The sequence below is a fragment of the Oryctolagus cuniculus genome, chromosome 11 (assembly GCF_964237555.1).
Source record: "Oryctolagus cuniculus chromosome 11, mOryCun1.1, whole genome shotgun sequence".
NCBI classification, from domain to species: domain Eukaryota; kingdom Metazoa; phylum Chordata; class Mammalia; order Lagomorpha; family Leporidae; genus Oryctolagus; species Oryctolagus cuniculus.
In genome coordinates, this window is record NC_091442.1 from 56,943,875 (window position 1) to 56,962,133 (window position 18,259).

At 60.1% G+C, this 18,259-nt stretch overlaps 1 protein-coding gene and 1 non-coding gene across 2 annotated transcripts; both read left to right on the plus strand.

The window, feature by feature from the left end:
* The first annotated feature begins 5,728 nt into the window (after positions 1-5,728).
* Positions 5,729-10,983, plus strand: HOXC10 (homeobox C10). Its single transcript, XM_008256546.4, has 2 exons — positions 5,729-6,602; positions 9,857-10,983. Exons 1-2 carry the CDS (start codon positions 5,852-5,854, stop codon positions 10,132-10,134), a joined length of 1,029 nt encoding a protein of 342 aa, XP_008254768.3. The 5' UTR covers positions 5,729-5,851; the 3' UTR covers positions 10,135-10,983.
* Positions 10,984-12,494: 1,511 nt separating this feature from the next.
* MIR196A-2 (microRNA mir-196a-2) lies at positions 12,495-12,553 on the plus strand. Its single transcript, NR_162571.1, has one exon. It is a non-coding gene; the product is annotated as a microRNA mir-196a-2 (primary transcript).
* The last annotated feature ends 5,706 nt before the right edge of the window (positions 12,554-18,259 follow it).

Consider the following 18,259-nt stretch of genomic DNA (forward strand, 5'->3'; position numbering starts at 1 on the left):
CCCTCCCTTTTGTGAAAAACTTAAAAGTTTTGGTCGTAGCATAGGACGAGGTCTCAGATCTTTGGGCGGGAAGGGAGAAAGGGGGGCTCTGGGGCCCCAGCCAGAGGAGGGGGTGGCGGTGGGGTGGGGAGTGGGGGGTGGGGGTGGATGTCTGGAGCTGCTTTTTCTTTGCTTGAAGGCAAAATGGCTTGAAGGTCGGGGTTAATCCCCCCTGAGGCCTACCTTGGACCAGCTTTGGGAGCCAACAGAGTGTGCTGGCCTTTGGGTGCGCCCTGTGCACTCTGCTCTCTGCTTCTGAGAGCGTCTCTTACAGAGCCCCAGATTGGGACAATGGTGCAGGAGAGGATCTTTCCTTCATACCCGCTTGTTCTCCTGCCAACGCTCACTTGAGCTCTCTCTCTCACTCTCTCGCTTGCTCTCTCTCTCTCTCTCTCTCTCACACACACACACACAGCCTTGCACACCCCCCCCCCCCATAAGCCACTGCACAAAGCAGAGACCCATAACCTTGACTCAGACTGCCGATTTGGGAAGGTCTCTGTACACAGCCCGAGAAGTCAACGGTGACCCTGAAGAAAGAAGCCACAACACTGGGAAACCCCTGCACGGAACCAGAGAAGACAGAGCAGCAATCCAGGAACACAGAGAACAAAGGTGCCCACGGGGTGGAGGGGGACAGGGTCTGAGGCTGGCAAGCCCATGGTGAACCCCTCCGAACTGCCTCACCCTCCATTTCTTCTGACTACAATGTTGGAGGCATCAGTGGGGCTCAACTTCGGCTCATTCTAATGTTCAGCTCTGGACAAAGGCAGGCCTGGGGGCTAAGTCTCCTCTGGCGGGAGGCGAAGAAGGTGGCGATTCCTGGCCCTGGAACCTGGTACTGCAGGGAGCCCTCAGCGTCCGTGGGGAGGTGCCCCCAGAGTTTGCTTTTCTTTCCCTCTAATGGCGACTGCTGAGGCCTGGCCGCTGGCCGCTGGCCGCCACCCGCCGCAGGCCGCCCTACACTTCGCCTTGTGGATTGCCGAGCTGAGGAGAAGGTCAACTCCAAGCCTGCGCCGCTGGACTGGGGATGCACGCGACTGAGCCTGATGCTGTCCCTCACCCAGCCCAGCACGACAGAGCAAAATACGAAAAGCTAGCAGGGGAAGTCAGAGGGCAAGGAAGAATGGAAACGGACCGGGAAGAGCAAAGAAAAAATTGCACCACGAAGAGGAGAGCAGAAGAGGATGTGGGGAATTAGAAAAACAACAAATTACCAAAGCGAGAAGCTTGGAAAAACAAACAGAAAAGGCATGGGGTTAGGGGGGAGGAATGAAAACTAGAAAGAAGCAAATACAGAGGTGAATAAAGCAGGAAGAAAGGGAGAGAGAGACTAGGGAGGGAGAGAAAGAAACACTGCAAACAGAGGTCTTGGAAAAGGAATTTAGCTCCACGGAGGATGCTTTATATTTTCTTTTTTTCTGGAACAAACCAGCCCAACCACAACCCAACACTGCCTGGAAACCTGACCTACAGGGGCCCCTCAGATGCAAACTATTAAAAGTGGGGAGCAGGGCCTTCCCCCCAAGATAACCTCCCATGTGTTTCCTCCTCCTAGGGCTGCCCGAGGCCGGCTCTGCTGCGGTCTGGTTTCGATTCGGAAAGCGAGATTAAATAAGTGGCGGTTTCGAAGCAGTAGGGCAGAAATCTGGATTCAGAGGTCCCGGGGAGCACTCGGGGTAGAAGTGAATATTTGCGGCTGTGTGCACACAATTACGTGCGCGTCAGACACGTGTGTAGCCCTCAGCATGCGGCTGGTGCGAGTGTGTACAGTGTCCAGAAGCGAGGACGGTTCCACCAGCCAGGCAGCCGGCGTGGCTGAGAGAGGAGACGGTGATCCGACACCCAGAGCACGCCAGAGGCCCCACTAAGCGGCCTCGGCCTCCCGCCTCTCTCTTGTACCTGTTTGGGGGAGGAAAAAAATTTTTTTCTGAGCATTCCACTGTGTAGCTGGGATTTCCCTGCTCCTGCATGAGCAGGGGCAGAGTCTGGTGCCAGTGCCGAAGAAAAGCAAATATTTCCTTCAAATTTTGGGAAGAGGGTGATTTATCTCGGTCTCCAAAGCCCGAGGAAGAAACCCCCGGCCACCAGTGGTGTGATCTCCCGTTCCAATTTGCTGGAAGACATTTGCATGTGCACACTTTCTTTTACCTTCTTGTCACTATTGTGCCCCAGGGGAAGGACACGCTTCCCTTCCCGCCTCCTCTGCGGAATTTCTCAGGTGACTTGTGTAACTTCTTGGGAACTGTCGTGGGGGGAAGCAGGATGGTTCTGGGGCGCTTTGAGAGCGACGGCCGGGGAGACAGCCAGCTGGGGCTCCTGCTTGCTCCTTGGCCTTTGCTTGCTCCTCCTGGCTTCACCTGGGGTACTCCCACCCCAAGGGCTCCAGGCCTGAGCAGTCCCACTAGGACCCTTCTCTCCCTTGCTCTCAGCCCCACGGGCCGGCAGGAGGCCCGCCCCAGCCCTGCAACCCTTCCAGATTCTGGGGACAGGGAGGAAAGGGCCCGGTGGGCCATGGCCAGGCCTTGGTGCAGCCTGAGCTCTGCTCCGCCTGCCCCTGGATTTTCTTGTTCCCCTGTTGAGGTTAAAAAGAGTCAGGCATAGGAGCAGGGCTCTCTCTCTCTCTCGGCGTTCCCAGAAAGTTGGAGAAAGAAATGGCATAAGAGTCGGTCTGGGGCAACTAGAGCAACGCGGTTCTCCTCTGCACCCCCATCCAGTTGCCAAGGGCAGAGGCCGAAGGGCCTTGGCCCTGTGGGGTAGGGCCGGTGGGCGCCTGGCGGCGGCTGCCGGGACGGCCCTCGGGCGCCTTTGAACGCCAAGCCTGGACAATAGGACAGAAGCTGTCTTTGCTCGTGGCCTCGGGCAAGACCGAGCCCAAGGGGGCAGGGCTGGGACCCAGGCCTGGCTGGACCTCCCTGCACCAGCCCAAACGATTCCCCGGCCGCGTCCCCGCGCACCACGGCCTTCTTTTCATCGCCACTGAGTGAGAGGAGCGAGCCAGCCCGCGGAAACCCAACAAGTTACCCACGCCCCCGCAGCCCCGTCCGAGTGCGAGCGGGCCGGCTCCCGGCTGGCTGGCAGCGCGGGATTTGCGTTTATCTTGCGTAATTAGAGGCGAACGTTTGTCCCAACGGGGGTCCCACTTAAGCTGATGAATTTTATTTCTTTTTTCATTAATGGGCCGTGTTTATCATACTTCTAATTGTTTCAACTTTAAACACTATTCGTTCTTGTGAGGATGAGGGGAGCCTGGGGGCCGGCGGCTCCCTCTCCCCGGGGGGTTATTCCCATTCGGAAAGGCGAGGATTCCCAAGCGACTGCATCCCCTCCCGGGCCTGAAGTGAGAGGTGGGCTTGAGATGGGGGTCCCGCTGAGGGGGGGGGGGGGGGCGGAGCGACTCCGCTTCGATCTCGGATTCCCCCGGGTTCCTCCTCGGGACTTGTTTTGGAAGAACAATCTGGGGTCAGTCTCGTCCCGCTTTTTCTGCAGGCACCCCAACCCCCTCCCAGGCTGGGCTCAGCCTCGTCCCCTGCGGGGGCTCTTCCCTCACTGCCTGGCCCTGGGCGGAGGCGGGGGTAGGGTGGTCCTGCTCCGTAGCTTCTACCACCCAGAGACAAGCCAAGAGCCGCTGAGGTGGCCCAGCAGCACCCGGCCCAGGGAAAAGGACCCACCGGACTCCAAAGCTGGGTGGGGGCAAGGCCAGGGCCCTGGGCCGGGCGGACGCCAGGGGCAGGCGCACCAGGCAGGAAAATAAAGGCGGCCTGAAAGAGGGGGAGGGAACCCTCCAAAGTCATATAATTCTCAATTGCTTTGGTCTTTAATTTCATCGTCCCATAAATGAGGAAATATCAGTTCCCATACTAAATTTTTATCCCCGGCTGATAAATATGACGGGAAATTTTCGTTGGGTCCTCGTAAAAGGGAACGGTTTCGATCAGACTGGTGGGGAAAGACTTATGCAGATAATACAAACAGAGTGGCCATAAAGTCGCTTCCCGCGGGATGGGTGGCTCGACAAATGGCTCCCTGGACTGACTGCGGCCCTGCGCTGTCCCAAGTCTGGTCTGGGGCCTAACAGCCTAACCTTGCCCCGGATAACCCTGGGCCGCCCAGGCCTCGGGGACCCCTCCAAAGGAAAACATAGAAACGGTTCCCATCTCCCCTCCGCTGGCCTGCAGGCCAGCCACGCGTGCACCCCGCGGCCTCACGGCTTTCTGGGGGGCTTGGGGAGCCCCTGCCCCTCCTCTCTCACGCCCTGGGCCGGGGAATCCGGAGAATTTCTTCCTGCGGTGCTATCGGAGCGGCCGCCGGCTTGGGCCTCCTCCTCCTCCCCGCCAGGGCGCTAGGCGGCCGGGGTCCTTTCCTCCCCCCGGCCCGGCTCTGCGGCCCTTGAGGAGGTGGAAACCAGGGGCAGTGCCCAGGGGAGGGCGTGGGGCGGGCCGGGATCCCGCTGTTCTCCAGATTCCGTTTCCTGAGGAAGGGGCGTAGAGTTTAGTTCGCTTTGGGAGAAAGGCGACGCAGAAATGGAAAGAACCGTTTGCAGCATCCATCTCCCCCGCCCTTTCCTTCCCTTTATTAAACAACGAAGACAGCAACAAACAACAGACTGCTTTCTCTTCTCCTTTCCAAAATGCTCCAGGGCCACTCGGTCCCGCTGGGTGTCCGATGTACTCGCGGCCAGTGGCCTGGCTTCCCGCGTGGTACGCGGTTCCCCCAAAGCCCGCCGAGGCCCCCGCGGGCTCCATCTTTCTCTCCTAGAATATTCCTTTTCCAAGGTGGGGTTTGGGGGGGGGGGCAAGGTCAAGCGGATCGCAAGGGCCGCTGGGGTCGGGAGCCAAGCGGCCGAACCGGCTCCAAGGCCAAAGCCTTCCCGGCCGGCCCCCAAGATGGTGACCACCCAGCCAGGCGCAGGCCGCAGCGCCCCGGCCTCCAGCCCCTGCGGGCTCGGAGCCTCCTCTCCGGGGGAGCCCTGCCGGGGACTGGAAACCCCCTCCCGGCCCCACCCGAGACGCTGGAGTGTCCCCGGCAACCCCCTGCGGGGAACTCACCCCGCAACCAAAGCGCCCAGACGCGCGGGGAACGCAGAGGCGCGGGGAGCAGAAACTTTGGTCCTGTCCGGGACTCCTTAACTTTGTTTTCCCTCTCGCTGCCCACCTTCTCCCCCGGACCTCACCCCGCTCCCACCCCCAGGGGAAGATGCAGGCGCGGGGTGGGGGTGGACGAGAGTCGCGGAGAGAAGCGGAGGTGGAGAGAGGGGAAGAAGTACCTGGATCGTGTGTCTTGACCTTTTAATTTGAATTTGACTGTTTTGAGCCCCGGGTAGCCTCTCTCTCTCTCTCCCTCATTTCTCCCCATCTCCGCCCCCCTCTCCCCTGGAGTTCCAGGCTGGCTCCCGGGTAAACAAACCCCACTCTCCCCCAAGAACCCCCACCCCACCCCCGCCACCCCCCTACCGCCCCTGCCGCCCGGGGGGCGCTTCCTTTGTTCGCGGGGAAGGGCTCGGGTGCCCCTACCCCGAGGCAGCTGCTAGGTGGCGCTGTTACTCCACGCTGCGCGCTCCGCCTGCCGACAACTTGACCCCGCTGACGTCACGGCCGTCTGAATCATCAAGGCCATTTTCAAATCCCATTGGTCTAGCCGTCACATGGTGAGGACCGAATGCGCGGATAATTATGGAGCTGATATTTCCCCCCCCTCCCCTTCTTTTTCCTCCCGCCCCTCCAACCGCCCCCCCCTCCCGGATGGGGAAAAAAAAAAAAGATGTCAGCTCCTCCGCTGTAGTATTGCTCCTTAAAAACCCCTCTCTCTGAAAATGACATGCCCTCGCAATGTAACTCCGAACTCGTACGCGGAGCCCTTGGCTGCGCCGGGCGGAGGAGAGCGCTACAGCCGGAGCGCAGGCATGTATATGCAATCTGGGAGTGACTTCAGCTGCGGGGTGATGCGGGGCTGCGGGCTCGCGCCCTCGCTCTCCAAGAGGGACGAGGGCGGCAGCCCCAACCTTGCCCTCAACACCTACCCGTCCTACCTCTCGCAGTTGGACTCCTGGGGCGACCCCAAAGCCGCCTACCGCCTGGAACAACCTGTTGGCAGGCCGCTGTCTTCCTGCTCCTACCCACCTAGTGTCAAGGAGGAGAATGTCTGTTGCATGTACAGCGCAGAGAAGCGGGCGAAAAGTGGCCCCGAGGCTGCCCTCTACTCCCACCCCCTGCCGGAGTCCTGCCTGGGGGAGCACGAGGTGCCCGTGCCCAGCTACTACCGCGCCAGCCCCAGCTACCCCGCGCTGGACAAGACGCCCCACTGCGCCGGGGCCAGCGACTTCGAGGCCCCCTTTGAGCAGCGGGCCGGCCTCAACCCGCGCGCCGAACATCTGGAGTCGCCGCAGCTCGCGGGCAAAGTGAGTTTCCCCGAGACCCCCAAGTCCGACAGCCAGACCCCCAGCCCCAGCGAGATCAAGACGGAGCAGAGCCTGGCGGGCCTGAAAGGCAGCCCCTCGGAGAGTGAGAAGGAGCGGGCCAAGACTGCCGACTCCAGTCCAGACACCTCGGATACCGAAGCTAAAGGTAAGGCCGCCTGGGCCGCGCGCGCGGGCCCGGCTGAGGCGCTCGGGCACTTGGTCTTGCGGCCCGGGGCGAGAGGGTGGGGGGTGGCCGGGGGCCGGGGTTGGGCCGAGGAGGCCCCGGTCGGTCTTGGGAATGCGACCCCCGGCTGGGGCGTGCGGCTCCCCTGTCTGCTGCGCGCCAATGGGTTGGGGAAGGTAATCCGCGACGTGGAGGTGCTGGGCCAGCCCCGGGGCCTTGGGTGCTGAGGCGGGGGGCGGTGCGCACCAGCCGGCAGCCTGCGGGCGCCCGGTGCTGCCCAGGATGGTGCCCGCTGCTGGGCACACGCTGGCTTCGGTTTGCTTTCTCAAGGCTGCTGTTGCTGCTCTCCTGGGGGCCAGGGGTGGGGGAGCCGACGTCCCCCAACCCCCTTCCCCGACTCAGGTCAGAGGCTTGTAGGGAAAAAGAAAGAAGGAAAAAAAAAAGCTTAAAATGGCGATCTGGAGCCAGGGACTGGAGAAGGCTTGGGAGAGATGAGAGATGTCTTTGCATTGCGTTTTCCCAGTTGAAAATTGTTTCCTGCGAAACGCGATTTGTTGTTTGCCTGTGGGTCTGATATGTGCCGTGCGGTTTTGGCTCCTGCGGTTTTTGGCTCGGCCGGGGGGCCTTGGGCAGCCGGGCTGGGGCCGGAAGAGGTGGAGGTGAGGGGCCGCCGGCCACATCCCTCCCTCCTCCAGATGCCTGGCTTGGGGATGGCGCTGGAACCGGGCATTTGGAATGTTGTTTTTTCATCTCCTCTTTTAATTCCCCCCCCCCCCTTTTCCTTTTTTTTCCTAGTTAAAGTACGTTCCTTCCCACCCCCACCCCCACCCCATTGGTTTCTGAAAAGCAGCCTCCAAATGAGAATGGGGAAAATTTCTGTGTGCGTGGCAAGCGGTTTTCTCCTGAAAGGGAGTGTGGCTCTGGTTGGATTTCATTGTGGTTTGGGTTGCAGAGAGGAAGCCTGGCCAGAGTTCAAGCTCAGGGTTCAAGATTCATGTCTGCTGGAGGACCTGGGGCCCTTCAGGGCCTCTCTCCCACACCTGGAGGAGGAAGGTGGAGGCTGTGGGGAATGAGTTCCTCGCAAAGTTGGCACAAAACGCACCAGGAAAGGCCCAACAGGGAGGGATGGAGCGGCTCCCCAGGATACTGGCTGCTGGCGGCAGCCAGCGAGGGGCGTGCTGGGTGGAGGGGCAGATGGAGTTCGCAGTGGAGCTGGCTGGGGGCGGCCTGAATCTCCTGGTGCTTTGTATGTGGACGCGACGACGCACACGCGTGCCTGAGGGTGACCTGTGTCACACTCACACACACCCCTCTCCCCCATGTTCTCACATGCACACACACACACACTCAGGCATGCCTGCTCTCATAGGCACACACAGTCTTTTGGCGGGCAAGAGCAGAGCCTCAACCCTCGGGGGCTGCTCTGCCAAGGTGGCCTGGGCCAATCGGCCCGTGGAGACCCTGGCTGGCCGGAAGGAAGATGAGCATGGGTGTGTGCCTGGAGGAGAGGGCACAGGGGAGCACACACACACACACAGGGAGCCTTGGTTGTGGCACATGTGCAGTGTGAAGAGCTCCCTCCCTCCGCAAACCCTGAGTTTTGCTGGGGTACAGATTGGGGGTAGGAAAAACTGCTTCTAGCCCCACTAAAAGCAAAGTCAAGGTTAAGAAGTCTGCCTCCTAACTGGGACTGCAGCCACCCAGTAGGCTTCCCTTTCTCTCCTGCTGTTCCCACCACAACCTAAACCCTCCCTCCCCAACTCAGCCCACCCATCACCTGTCCTCATCTTGCCCCAAACCCCATCTTGGTGTCTCCATCAAGCCAAGGGCAAGAGAGTGTTTAACTATATATTTTCCCAATTTTAATTTCTCTCACTTCTCCCCCCTCCAAAAAGAAACCCGCAACAAACCCCCAAAAGAAAATTTAAAAGGGCAGAATTAGATACGGAGAAGCCGTGAGCAATTTGGCAGGAAGATGCAGGTGCAGAAGCAGAATTATTGAGGACAGAACAGTCAGGTTTTCAGACTGAAGCCTCCTCAAGTTTGCCTCCCCCACCCCCACCCCCCAGCGTTTCCTGGCTTCCCTAGGGTCTCTGCCTCACCCCCAGTCAAGATAAGACCCGGGAACCTGCCACCCAGCTTCATTTGGCTCAGGGAGGAGAGAGCACAGGGCTCCTTTGCTGGGTGCTCTTCCGGGTCTTCAGACTCTGCTTCTCCCTAAATGAGATGGCCCAGTGTCCCCCCCCCCCCCCCCCCCCGTCTCCTGCCTCTGCTTCGTGTCAACAAGAGTGTGTGCCAGGCAGAGAGACTGCCAGTGAGAGAATGGGAAATATACACAATCCCCCGTAGTAGCTCTTGACGCATGCGGACACGTGCGAGCGGATCTCTGTGTGTGCCTGTGTGTGTATCGGTGTGGGTATCTCTGCAGGTACATCCGTGTGCGTACACACCGTCCACACACAGACTGGGCAGGGGACTTCCAAGAGGCTGCATGTCCACAGGCTGTGTCTCTTCCTTGACCTCAGGTCCTCCCTCTGGCCAGGGGAGTGGTCTGAGGACTTCTCAGCCTGCCCCAGAGCTGTTGCCCCTGACCTGCGCTGGGGCACGAGGCTCCCCAGCCTCAGCTACATGCACCTGGGCAAGATGGCAATGGGGGATCCAGTGAGGCAGAGGCAGGAGCTGGGGGCCTGGTGCAGGGACAGCTGGCTGGCCACTGGCTGCCAAGAGCAGGACAGGGTCCCTCCACCGAGCTGAAAGGGGTCAGAGCTCCCTGGGCACTGCTCTGGGCTACAGGGTGGACTGCAATCAGGTCTGGGGCCTGGAAAGCACTTGTCTGTCTCGGTTGGATTTTTTTTCCCTCAAAGCTGGAATGGAGAACAGCACTAAGGGAGGGGCTTGGTGAGGTTTTAGGGCGCCCAGCAGGGTCAGCAAGCTTGGGAGGAGGGGAGTGAGACCACTCAGGACCTGCGAGGTTAGGTTGCACTTGATTAATATAAACTGAATGAACGCTTTGGAGAGAAGGACCTCCCCCCTTTCTCCCCTGTCAATCTAGACCCCAGAGAAATCCTAAGAGCCCCCAAACCAAGAGGACCCCACTGGCCAGCCAGGCCCGCGGGGCAAGAGCAGGTCCCCTGTGCTCCCTCGGCTGCCCCACAGCAGGCTGGCAAAGCAGCAGCGCCTCTGCGAGGGGTTTCCTCTTCGAGGAATACTTATGCAAATAATGTTATTTTTAACAGAGGAGATAAAGGCAGAAAACACCACAGGAAATTGGCTGACAGCAAAGAGCGGAAGGAAGAAGAGGTGTCCCTATACTAAACACCAGACGCTGGAATTGGAGAAAGAATTTCTGTTCAATATGTATTTGACGCGAGAGCGCCGCCTGGAGATTAGCAAGACCATTAACCTTACAGACAGACAAGTCAAAATCTGGTTTCAAAATCGCAGAATGAAACTCAAGAAAATGAACCGAGAGAATCGGATCCGGGAACTGACCTCCAATTTTAATTTCACCTGAGCGCGGGGGCCTCCCCTCCCCCTCCCCCTTCCTTCCTTTCCCCGCCCCTCCTCCCTTTGTGCCTGGTGATATATTTTTTTTTTCCTCCCTGAGTATAAATGCAACGCGCCTGCAAAAAAAAAAGGCAAAGACCTCAGACTCTCCTCCAAGGGACCTATGGTTTGTGCTGTGAGGATGCCTCCATCTAAAGCCTGAGAAACGGGGTGCCGGGGTGTGCAGGGTGGGGTGTGTCCTTGTAGGTGGGGGTGGGAGTGTGGCTGGTGTGTGTGTCAACCCCTCACTCCCCCACGCACGCACACACAGCATTCTGTTCTCCAGAATGTTAAAGTTAAGACTGAACCCACCCGGTTGTAGGGGAAAAACAGGCAGAGGGAGGGTCTGTAATCTCGGAGAGCACATCAGAATCGCTTCTTGTTGCTGCGTCCCCTCCGTAGAATAATAGACGTTTGGGAAAGTTCCACTAGTGTTTGTGTGTTTGTCGTAGCGCCCAGTGCCTCCACCAAACCTCCTCGTGTCTGTGCCTCCCAGTCGCTCTGAGAATCTGCTCGAAGTCTTGTATTCCTACTGCCTTCTGCTTTCCTCCCGTCTCTCCCAGCACCCCCACACCCCCATTCACTACCATCTCAGAAATTCCAAACAGAGGAACAAAAAAATTAAACATAGAACATAGCAAAGCAAAGGCAGAATGCCCGCCCCTCCCCACCCCTGCCCACACACCCTCCAAAATTGCCCTGTCCCTGTCTGGGAGTTGTGTTATTTAAAGATATTCTGTATGTTGTATCTTTTGCATGTAGCTTCCTTAATGGAGAAAAAAAATCCTAATAAATTTCCAGAGTCGTAATCCTGAAATGGGTGGCTTTTTGTTTTTTAGTGTTTTTTTTTTTTTTAGCGACACCCCCTCCCCCCGAGGAGCTGAGTGTGTGGATGTGTGTGTTTTGTGTTTGACTCATCTCCCAGAGCCTTTCTAGAACGTCTCTTGGCGGGTTTAATGTAAGTGAGAGACCATAACGTTGATTTAAATATTATCCAGGTGACCACAATAAGTCAAGGTCATAAAACAGTAATGTCAGGACGGTCTTGGTGCGCGCGAGAGGTGGGTTTTATGATCTGCAAATATAATGTGTGCTGCAGTAAAAGATGCATTTAAAGGTGACTGGAGGAGGGAAAGAGGCAGAGAGCAAGCTGCAAGCTTGAGGAACAGACGGATCTGATTGCCTGGGGTGCTGAGTGGGCGCACCCCACTGCTGCTGGGGGCACCCCAAGAGCCCCCCACCCATCCAAGGAGAGGAATAAACTTAACCGCTGGAGGGGCAAGAGGAGCTCAGCGCCACCCCACCCCCCCACCTCGACAGCAGCGAACAGAAGTGCCGGCAGCAGCAGGAGGAGGCAGCGACAAGGTAAGAGAAGCGGTTTCTTATTCTTCTCTTGGCGGCTGAGTGGGGACTCGCGTCGTCCCCAGGTGCCTGGCGTGCAGCGGGCAGAGCCGGGAGGAAGGTGTTTCAGGCGTTCGAGCTCGCTAGGAGCCCAGGCTTGCCTCGTGGCCACTGGCAGCTGAGGGCAGCGGCCGTGAGCCCCCTCTCCACCCCTCCCCGGCCCATGGCTGTGGGGTTTGGCGGTTAAAGGAGGTGAATTGGTGGTTTTTGGCTTCTTTATCTCCACGGGCATTTAGGGTTGCCTTGAGGCAGACACACAGGTCTAGGTGTCGCTCAGTCTGGTTGTGTGTTGCTGCTGGTGGAGGTGGGGGGTGGTGCTCGAGAGGGCTGGAGCTTCAAGCTTAGGTTTTCCTGCTTTTTGCTGGTTTGGATGTGAGCCTGGTCCAAGCTCTTGGTCCCCACGCTCCCTTGCTTGTGGGGCTTTGCCAGGCAAAGTGGCCTGGCTGGAAGGGACTCCGGAGCCCCGGGCGCTGTGGTGCCGCCACCCATATTCCTCAGGAAACCCACGCCGAGCTGAGAGAGCGACAGGATCAGAGCAGGTCCAGGAGCAGAAGGAACAAGACAGGGGACCCAGCTCAGAGAGGAAGGACGATACTCTCCCCCCCCTTCCCAGGGCCAGGGCCAGAGGCAAGGGGATAGTTCCTAGTTCCTCTGCAGAGCTGGGGGTGGGGCTGGGAGGTAGCGGCTATCGGTCCCATGTCACCAGATTTTCCCTGAGCGATTTGCTTCTTAGACCAGAAACTGATGGAGCAGTCAGCCCCCCCCCCCACCCAGCCACCCAAAGTCTGCTCTGGGTCCTTAGGGAGGTTGTGGGGGCGGAAAGGGGGACGGGGGCTGAATTTCACCCTTCCCCAACCCCCTTCCCTTCTCCTCCGGATAGACGCAAAGCCGAATCTCCCGCCCTACTCGCTCAGCTGATCTGTGGCTTAGGTAGTTTCATGTTGTTGGGATTGAGTTTTGAACTCGGCAACAAGAAACTGCCTGAGTTACATCAGTCGGTTTTCGTCGAGGGCCCCCACCCACCTCTCCTGCGCCTTCCCTCTCAGCGGGGCTGCCCCACAGCCCCCTCCCAGATCAGGCGAAGTGGGCGCAGACCGAGGAGGGCACGCTGGGAGTGGGGCCGCGGGGCAGCCTAGGGAACCCCGCTCTCTGCCTTTTCCTGCTCAGCCTGTCCCAATCCCTGGGACCCAGGGAGACGAATCTGAATCTTGGCTGCAGCTATTGTCTCCTGAGCCCAGCTGATAGACAGACAAAGAAGCCAATTCCAAGGAAATTCAGGAGTTGGAGTACGAGGAGGTGGCCTGGCGGGCCAGCTCTGTCGGGCAGCAGGGTGGGGCAGGATCCCTGGAGCAGCTCTGAAGGACCAAGGGAGCCTCAGGGACAGTGGGCTTCTCCCACTTGCCACCTCCCAGGGAAGATTATGCCTCCAGCTGGCCAGGGCTGGGGCTTCCCCTTAGAAAAAAAGCAGGGTGCCTGTAGGTCCTAAGAGTTGGGGAACTTTGAGCGACAGCCCAGCCACTTCCCTTTGCCCTTCTTGCAGCTCCCTCTCCAAGGGGAGGACATATTTGGGGTGTTCCTAGGTTAGAGGAAATCCATCAAGTCCAAGCAGCAACCCTCACCGACATACCCTACTAGGAAACAGCAGGACAAAACCCTGGCTGTGGTCTCGGGCGCGGGCTGGCTGTGGCCCCCGTAGGCCTCGGTCTGTGTGTCTGCGGCTGTCGGGCAGTTGCCAGTCTGCGCGCTGTGTGGAAATGGCTGGGTGGGCACGGGCTGCCCGCGCCCACCACCCCCACGTTGTTGGGAAGGCTGCTGGCTGATGCCAGGGGTTAGGAGGGCAGGATGATGGGGCAGGGAGCAATGGGAGCAACGTGAAACTTTACAGAGTCCTCCCTTCCTTCCCCTCCCTGCTCCCTCAGTTCTGGCCCTGGTTGCTAGAAAGGTTTTCAAAAGAGGTTTCTTTGCCTGCGGGAGAAAAATGGGGGAGGGGTCAAGGAGACTGGAGAGAGACACCCGTGTTCTCAGAGCTGCTGGGAGGTCAGGTTCTCGGCCCTGATACTTTGGAATTAATTATGACTATTAAAACATTGCAAACTTTCCAACGGGGGGACAAAACACAGACGTGGAGTTCCTTGTTGCCCAAGTTGTCTTCTGGGGCAGGCATATGTGACCTTGTATGAGGCTAGGTCTCTCTCTCTCTGTCTGGGTGCTCTCCAATCTCCTGTTTATATTCCTATCATTCTCTTATTTTTCCCCCCTCTTTCTCACACGAGAGAGATTTCTTTTGACCCCAAGGAAGCTAGAGGAGAACTTGGGAATAGAGCCCCACCCCTTCATAGGGGAAAAATTTTTTTTTCTGTTTTCTTCCCTCAAAGGGAAGTCCTCAGATCTCTATGGCTCCCAGGGAAATGGAAGGCTTCCAGGGAGCCGGGCCAGCTGGTAGGGGGCAGGCAAGGGGCTCCCCAGCCTGAGTCTCCAGCCTGCCCCAGGCACGTAGCCAGTTGGGGTGAAAGGGGATCCCAGGCAGAAGCAGGGCACTGAGGAGCACTTGGCTTGGAGACAGCGGCCCCGATGGGCCGAAATTCGCCAATGAATGGCTTCTGTGCTTTGGGTCCCTCTGCCCCCATTTCCTGTTTCAAAGCTGGTGGGCTTATGAGGGGGGTGGTCACAGAGCCAGGGGTCGGAGTATCCCCCTCCCTAAATGCAGAGGAACGGAGGCAAGGTCTCATAGGGCCAAGGTGAGGGCCAGTCTGGTGGTCTGAGACCAGCCTGGGGCCCTGGGGCTGTGGATCATGGCTAAGGCGATGGTGATTATTTATTCGCTTCGCTAGAAGGGAGTCTTCAAAAGGAACAGCGTGAAGAGGGGAAAAAATTATCTCTCTCGTCTGCGGATATTAAGATGGATTTTTATTTCTTAAAGGACCCTCCCCGCCGAGAGCGCATAAGCGTAAACTTAATATATGCTCCGCAGCCCAACTCCAGAAATCGCAATAAAAGTTAAAACCTCCCCTACTGGTTTTTTTTAATTATGATATGGGAAAGAGGAGCAGGATTTATAGAGCTGAACTCTCGGCGTCTGAGTGTTTGAGACTTGCGGGAGAAGGAAGAAAAGGCGAGAGCTCGCCAAGGAGAGAGCCTTGGTCTCTGAGCTGTCTCGCAGGCTGCGGGGCTCGGGCACAGCCCGGCCCGTCCGCTCTGGCCTCCGCGGGACCTCGCCCCGGCCCACGGCCCACGGCCCACGGCCCACGGCCCACGGCCTCGCCTCGGCTTGGAGATGCAGCCCTTCTCCGGAACAGGTGAAGGGGGCGGCGGCAGCCGCCGCCGCGGGCTGCCCGGCGGCTGCCTAGGGGGCTGCGGGGGCGGGGGAGGAGGGCGCCAGGGCGCCCGGCTTTGTGTGGGTCCCAGGCAGGGACCGAGGTCTGAAGTCCCGAGCAGTGCTGCAACCCAAGTGCGGCCTGCCGGGCGGCTTGTCTAGAAGGGGCGCCCCGGCCGGCCGGGGCGCGGGAGCACCGACCAGGTGGACTTTGTGGACTGGCCGCAGAAGGAGCCGAGCAGGCTTGGCGGGCTGTGGCCAGCAGCGAGGCTGAGGCAACCGGATGTTGAGTCTGTAGAAAGGACCTTGAGGTCTGCTGGGTGTCTGGGCTGTCGGGGGCGGCGGCCCAGAGCGTGGAGCGGGCAGTGCGCGCGGGGCGCGGCGGGCGGCGTGAGCGAGGCAGCAGGCCCCGCGCACCTCTGCGGCTGCGGGGCCGTGTGCTGGACGTCTGAACCGAGGCCCGCCACTGGTCAGAGCATGGAAAATAAATGCAGTTGCAGGTCTTTCTTTCTTTGCTTTTTTTTTTTTTTTTTCTTGTCCACTTAAGAGGTCCTTTTTTTTTTTTTTTTTTAATATCTGTCTTTCGGAGATACCTGGATTTGGTCCAGAGCAGGTTGCCCGCGGGAGGGCCCCGCGAGCGGTAGCGCGCGAGGGAGGGAGAGAGGGAGGGAGGGCGAGATGGAGGGAGGGAGGGAAGGAGGGCGGGCGGCGGCGGCGGCCGGGGCTTCCCTCCCCGGGCGGGAGGCGGCTGCCCTGCATCTGTGGCCGTGGGGAGCCGAGGAGCAGGTAACGAAGCCGCTTCCCGAGGCGGGACTGGACCAAGCCAAAGGGACCGAGTCTTCGGGGTCTCTGCCTGAGGCCCTGGCGGGAGAGAAGGTAGGGAGACCGGCGCCCGCCAGGCCTGGCCAGCGAGGCCTGCGGGATCTTGAACCTGCGCACGGTCTCGGGCTCACACTCATGCTGTTGAGTCTGTGCGGTTTGCCTGTCTGTCTGTCTGCCTGTCGGTCTGTCTGCGACGCCCGGAGCTCTGGGCTCTCCTTCCAAAGGCTTGTTGGGGGTGGGGGGGGGGGGAGGAGGAAAAAAAATCGGGAAAATTCGTCGGCATGTGCACTTTCATTCATTGGATTCTCCGCGCCTCGGCGGGTTGCTCGCGACGCCCCCAAGCTGGAAGGGCGCTCCATCGCGGCCGCGGGGAGTCCGGTGCGCCGGCTCCCTCCGCCACCGGCTCCAGGTTCGCGAGTCGCCCCGAGGTTTGAGGCCAGACAGCTCCCAGTCGGGCAGGGAGGGCGGGGGAAGAGGCCAGCCGCTCTGGCCCCTTGATTGTACTTCGGGCCCGTATTGTCTCTCTCTCCTTTCGCCACCTCCGCTTCCTCAGTCTGGTCTCCAAAGTCACTGCAAATTTCCTTGCGACACATACATCACACAAAAGATCAGGTAACAGCGCGCTCAGGCACACGGGGGGCTCCGGGGCGGGCGGCCCCCCTCCGGGCCACTCCCCGGGCTGGGAAGCCAGACCGTGCTGGGGGAGCCGGAAATAGCCCCGTTTGCTGCGCAGCGGCGGGGCGGGGGCGCCGGCGGGGGAACGCAGGCCCGCAGGCCGTGGCGTTGAGAGGGCCACGTTCACAGGCCCTGGGGCCTGGCCCCTGGTGTGCGGGGATCCCGGGTACCCACCTGGGGGTGGGGGCAGGCCGCGGGCTCCTCGCGCGGCAGCGCAGGCCGGGAGCACTCCGTCTCTGTTTCCAGCGCAGGCCTTAGCCAGGAGTTGTCAGTGGGTGTGTTTTTCCCAACAAAGAGGGCTCAGGAGGCAGAAGGGGGGAAAGTAGAGGGGAGCCGGGGAGGGGGCGGGGAAGGGGGAGAGGGCGGCCGGGAGGTGGAATGAGCCCATTTCAGGGGGAGACGCAAAATGAAAGCGAATGGAGTGCGGCCGCCTCCTCCGCGCAGGGCGGGTGCTGAGGAACCGGGAGCCGGCTCCCTGCCTGCGGGCGGCTGGGATGGCCCGCTGGGGGCGGGGGCGGGGGGGGGGGCGGGCGGAGAGCCTGTTTTGGATTTAATCCGAACTTGACGGTGTGGATGGAGCCCGCAGGGAATTTAAATCACTAAAAAGGAGGCGCGTGGCAGGGGGAGGGGACGACTCTAACCTGTCCGTCTGTCTGTCTGTCTGTCCTCCGCATGGTGCTAAGCTTGGTTGCGGTCTCTAGTGCTCCGGATAGAGGTGATGGAGTCAGGGTCGCCCCTCCCCCTCGGGGGGCTCTGCGGAGCTCAGTGGAATCTTTTGGGGGTGGGAGGGGAGTTCTAAAATCCAGAGCCCAGGCAGAGCTGCTGGCTGGCTAAGGCTGGGGTTTCAACCCTCCCCAGCAGGGGACTCTCAACTGCCCCAGTCCCTCAGGTTTGCCCCCCGCCTGCTGAGGAAGATGGGAGTGGTGTGAATGAGAGAGCATCCCAGAGTCATCAGCCTGAGTAACTGGGCTCCAGGAAGAGGAGACCCGCCTCCTTGGTGCTCCCCCCACCCCCTACCCCCCCACACCTACGCGCCTGGATTTGGGGGAAGCCGGGAAGCCTGTTTCAAACACTAACCTGCCAGCCTGTCTCCAGATGTACGGAGTGGGGGCTGCAGCCCACATGCACTAGTGGAACCTACGGGGCCCACGGCCTGGTGCTCTCCCAGCCTCTCCAAGGCCCCCTCTCTCTCTCAGCGAGTTCTAGGGAACGCAGAGCACTGGGCCAGGAGGGGGCAGTGGGCGAGGCCTGCTTCCTGGGCCACAACTGTGCCTGTGTCCCGGTGGGGAGGGTGCAGGGTTTCTGTTCCTGGAAGAAGAAGGCGACAGCCCCTTGTTGGCTTTGCGGGGGACTGGATGGCAGCGGGGGATCCCGGCAGGCAGTGTTCAATGGGGGTGGGTGAGAAGGGGGCGGCTCTTCCCAGCTGGGATGTCTGTTTCAGGGGCTCTCCCCAGTAGCAGAGGTCCATAGCAGGGGCTCCTCAGAGACTTCTTCCTCCTCCCGGAAAGCTGAGGTTGGGGCAGGCAGGCCCTGCAGCTGGTGAAGAGGCAGAGGAGCAGCACCGGGAAACCTTGTTCCTCTTGTGTTTCTTCGCCCCTGGACTGGAGCGTGGCGCAGCCCCCAGCTGCCCCGTGAGGCTTCTGGGCCCACCGTGGGATTCTAGACCCCAGAGGCCTAGTGTGCCCACCAGAGCAGGTCTCCTGGGAGGGGCAGGAGAGGCGGCCTCTTCCTCCTTTGTGTCCAGACAGAAGTGGTCGCTGCGCCGGGAGCTGGGCCCGCGGCAGAGGCCCGGCAAGCCGGCGGGCTGCACAATGCCACGGCTGCCCGGCAGGCTCGAGCCCTGCCCCGTCCCGCCTGCGTCTCCTCCTCCTGCCTTTCCTCC

What these genes read in the sequence shown, in the direction of transcription:
- HOXC10 (XM_008256546.4), top strand. Translation starts at nt 5,852, where the DNA reads ATGACATGCCCTCGCAATGTAACTCCGAACTCGTACGCGGAGCCCTTG. An exon ending in CTCGGATACCGAAGCTAAAG is followed by an intron (nt 6,603 to 9,856) that starts GTAAGGCCGCCT and finishes TATTTTTAACAG; the next exon opens with AGGAGATAAAGGCAGAAAAC.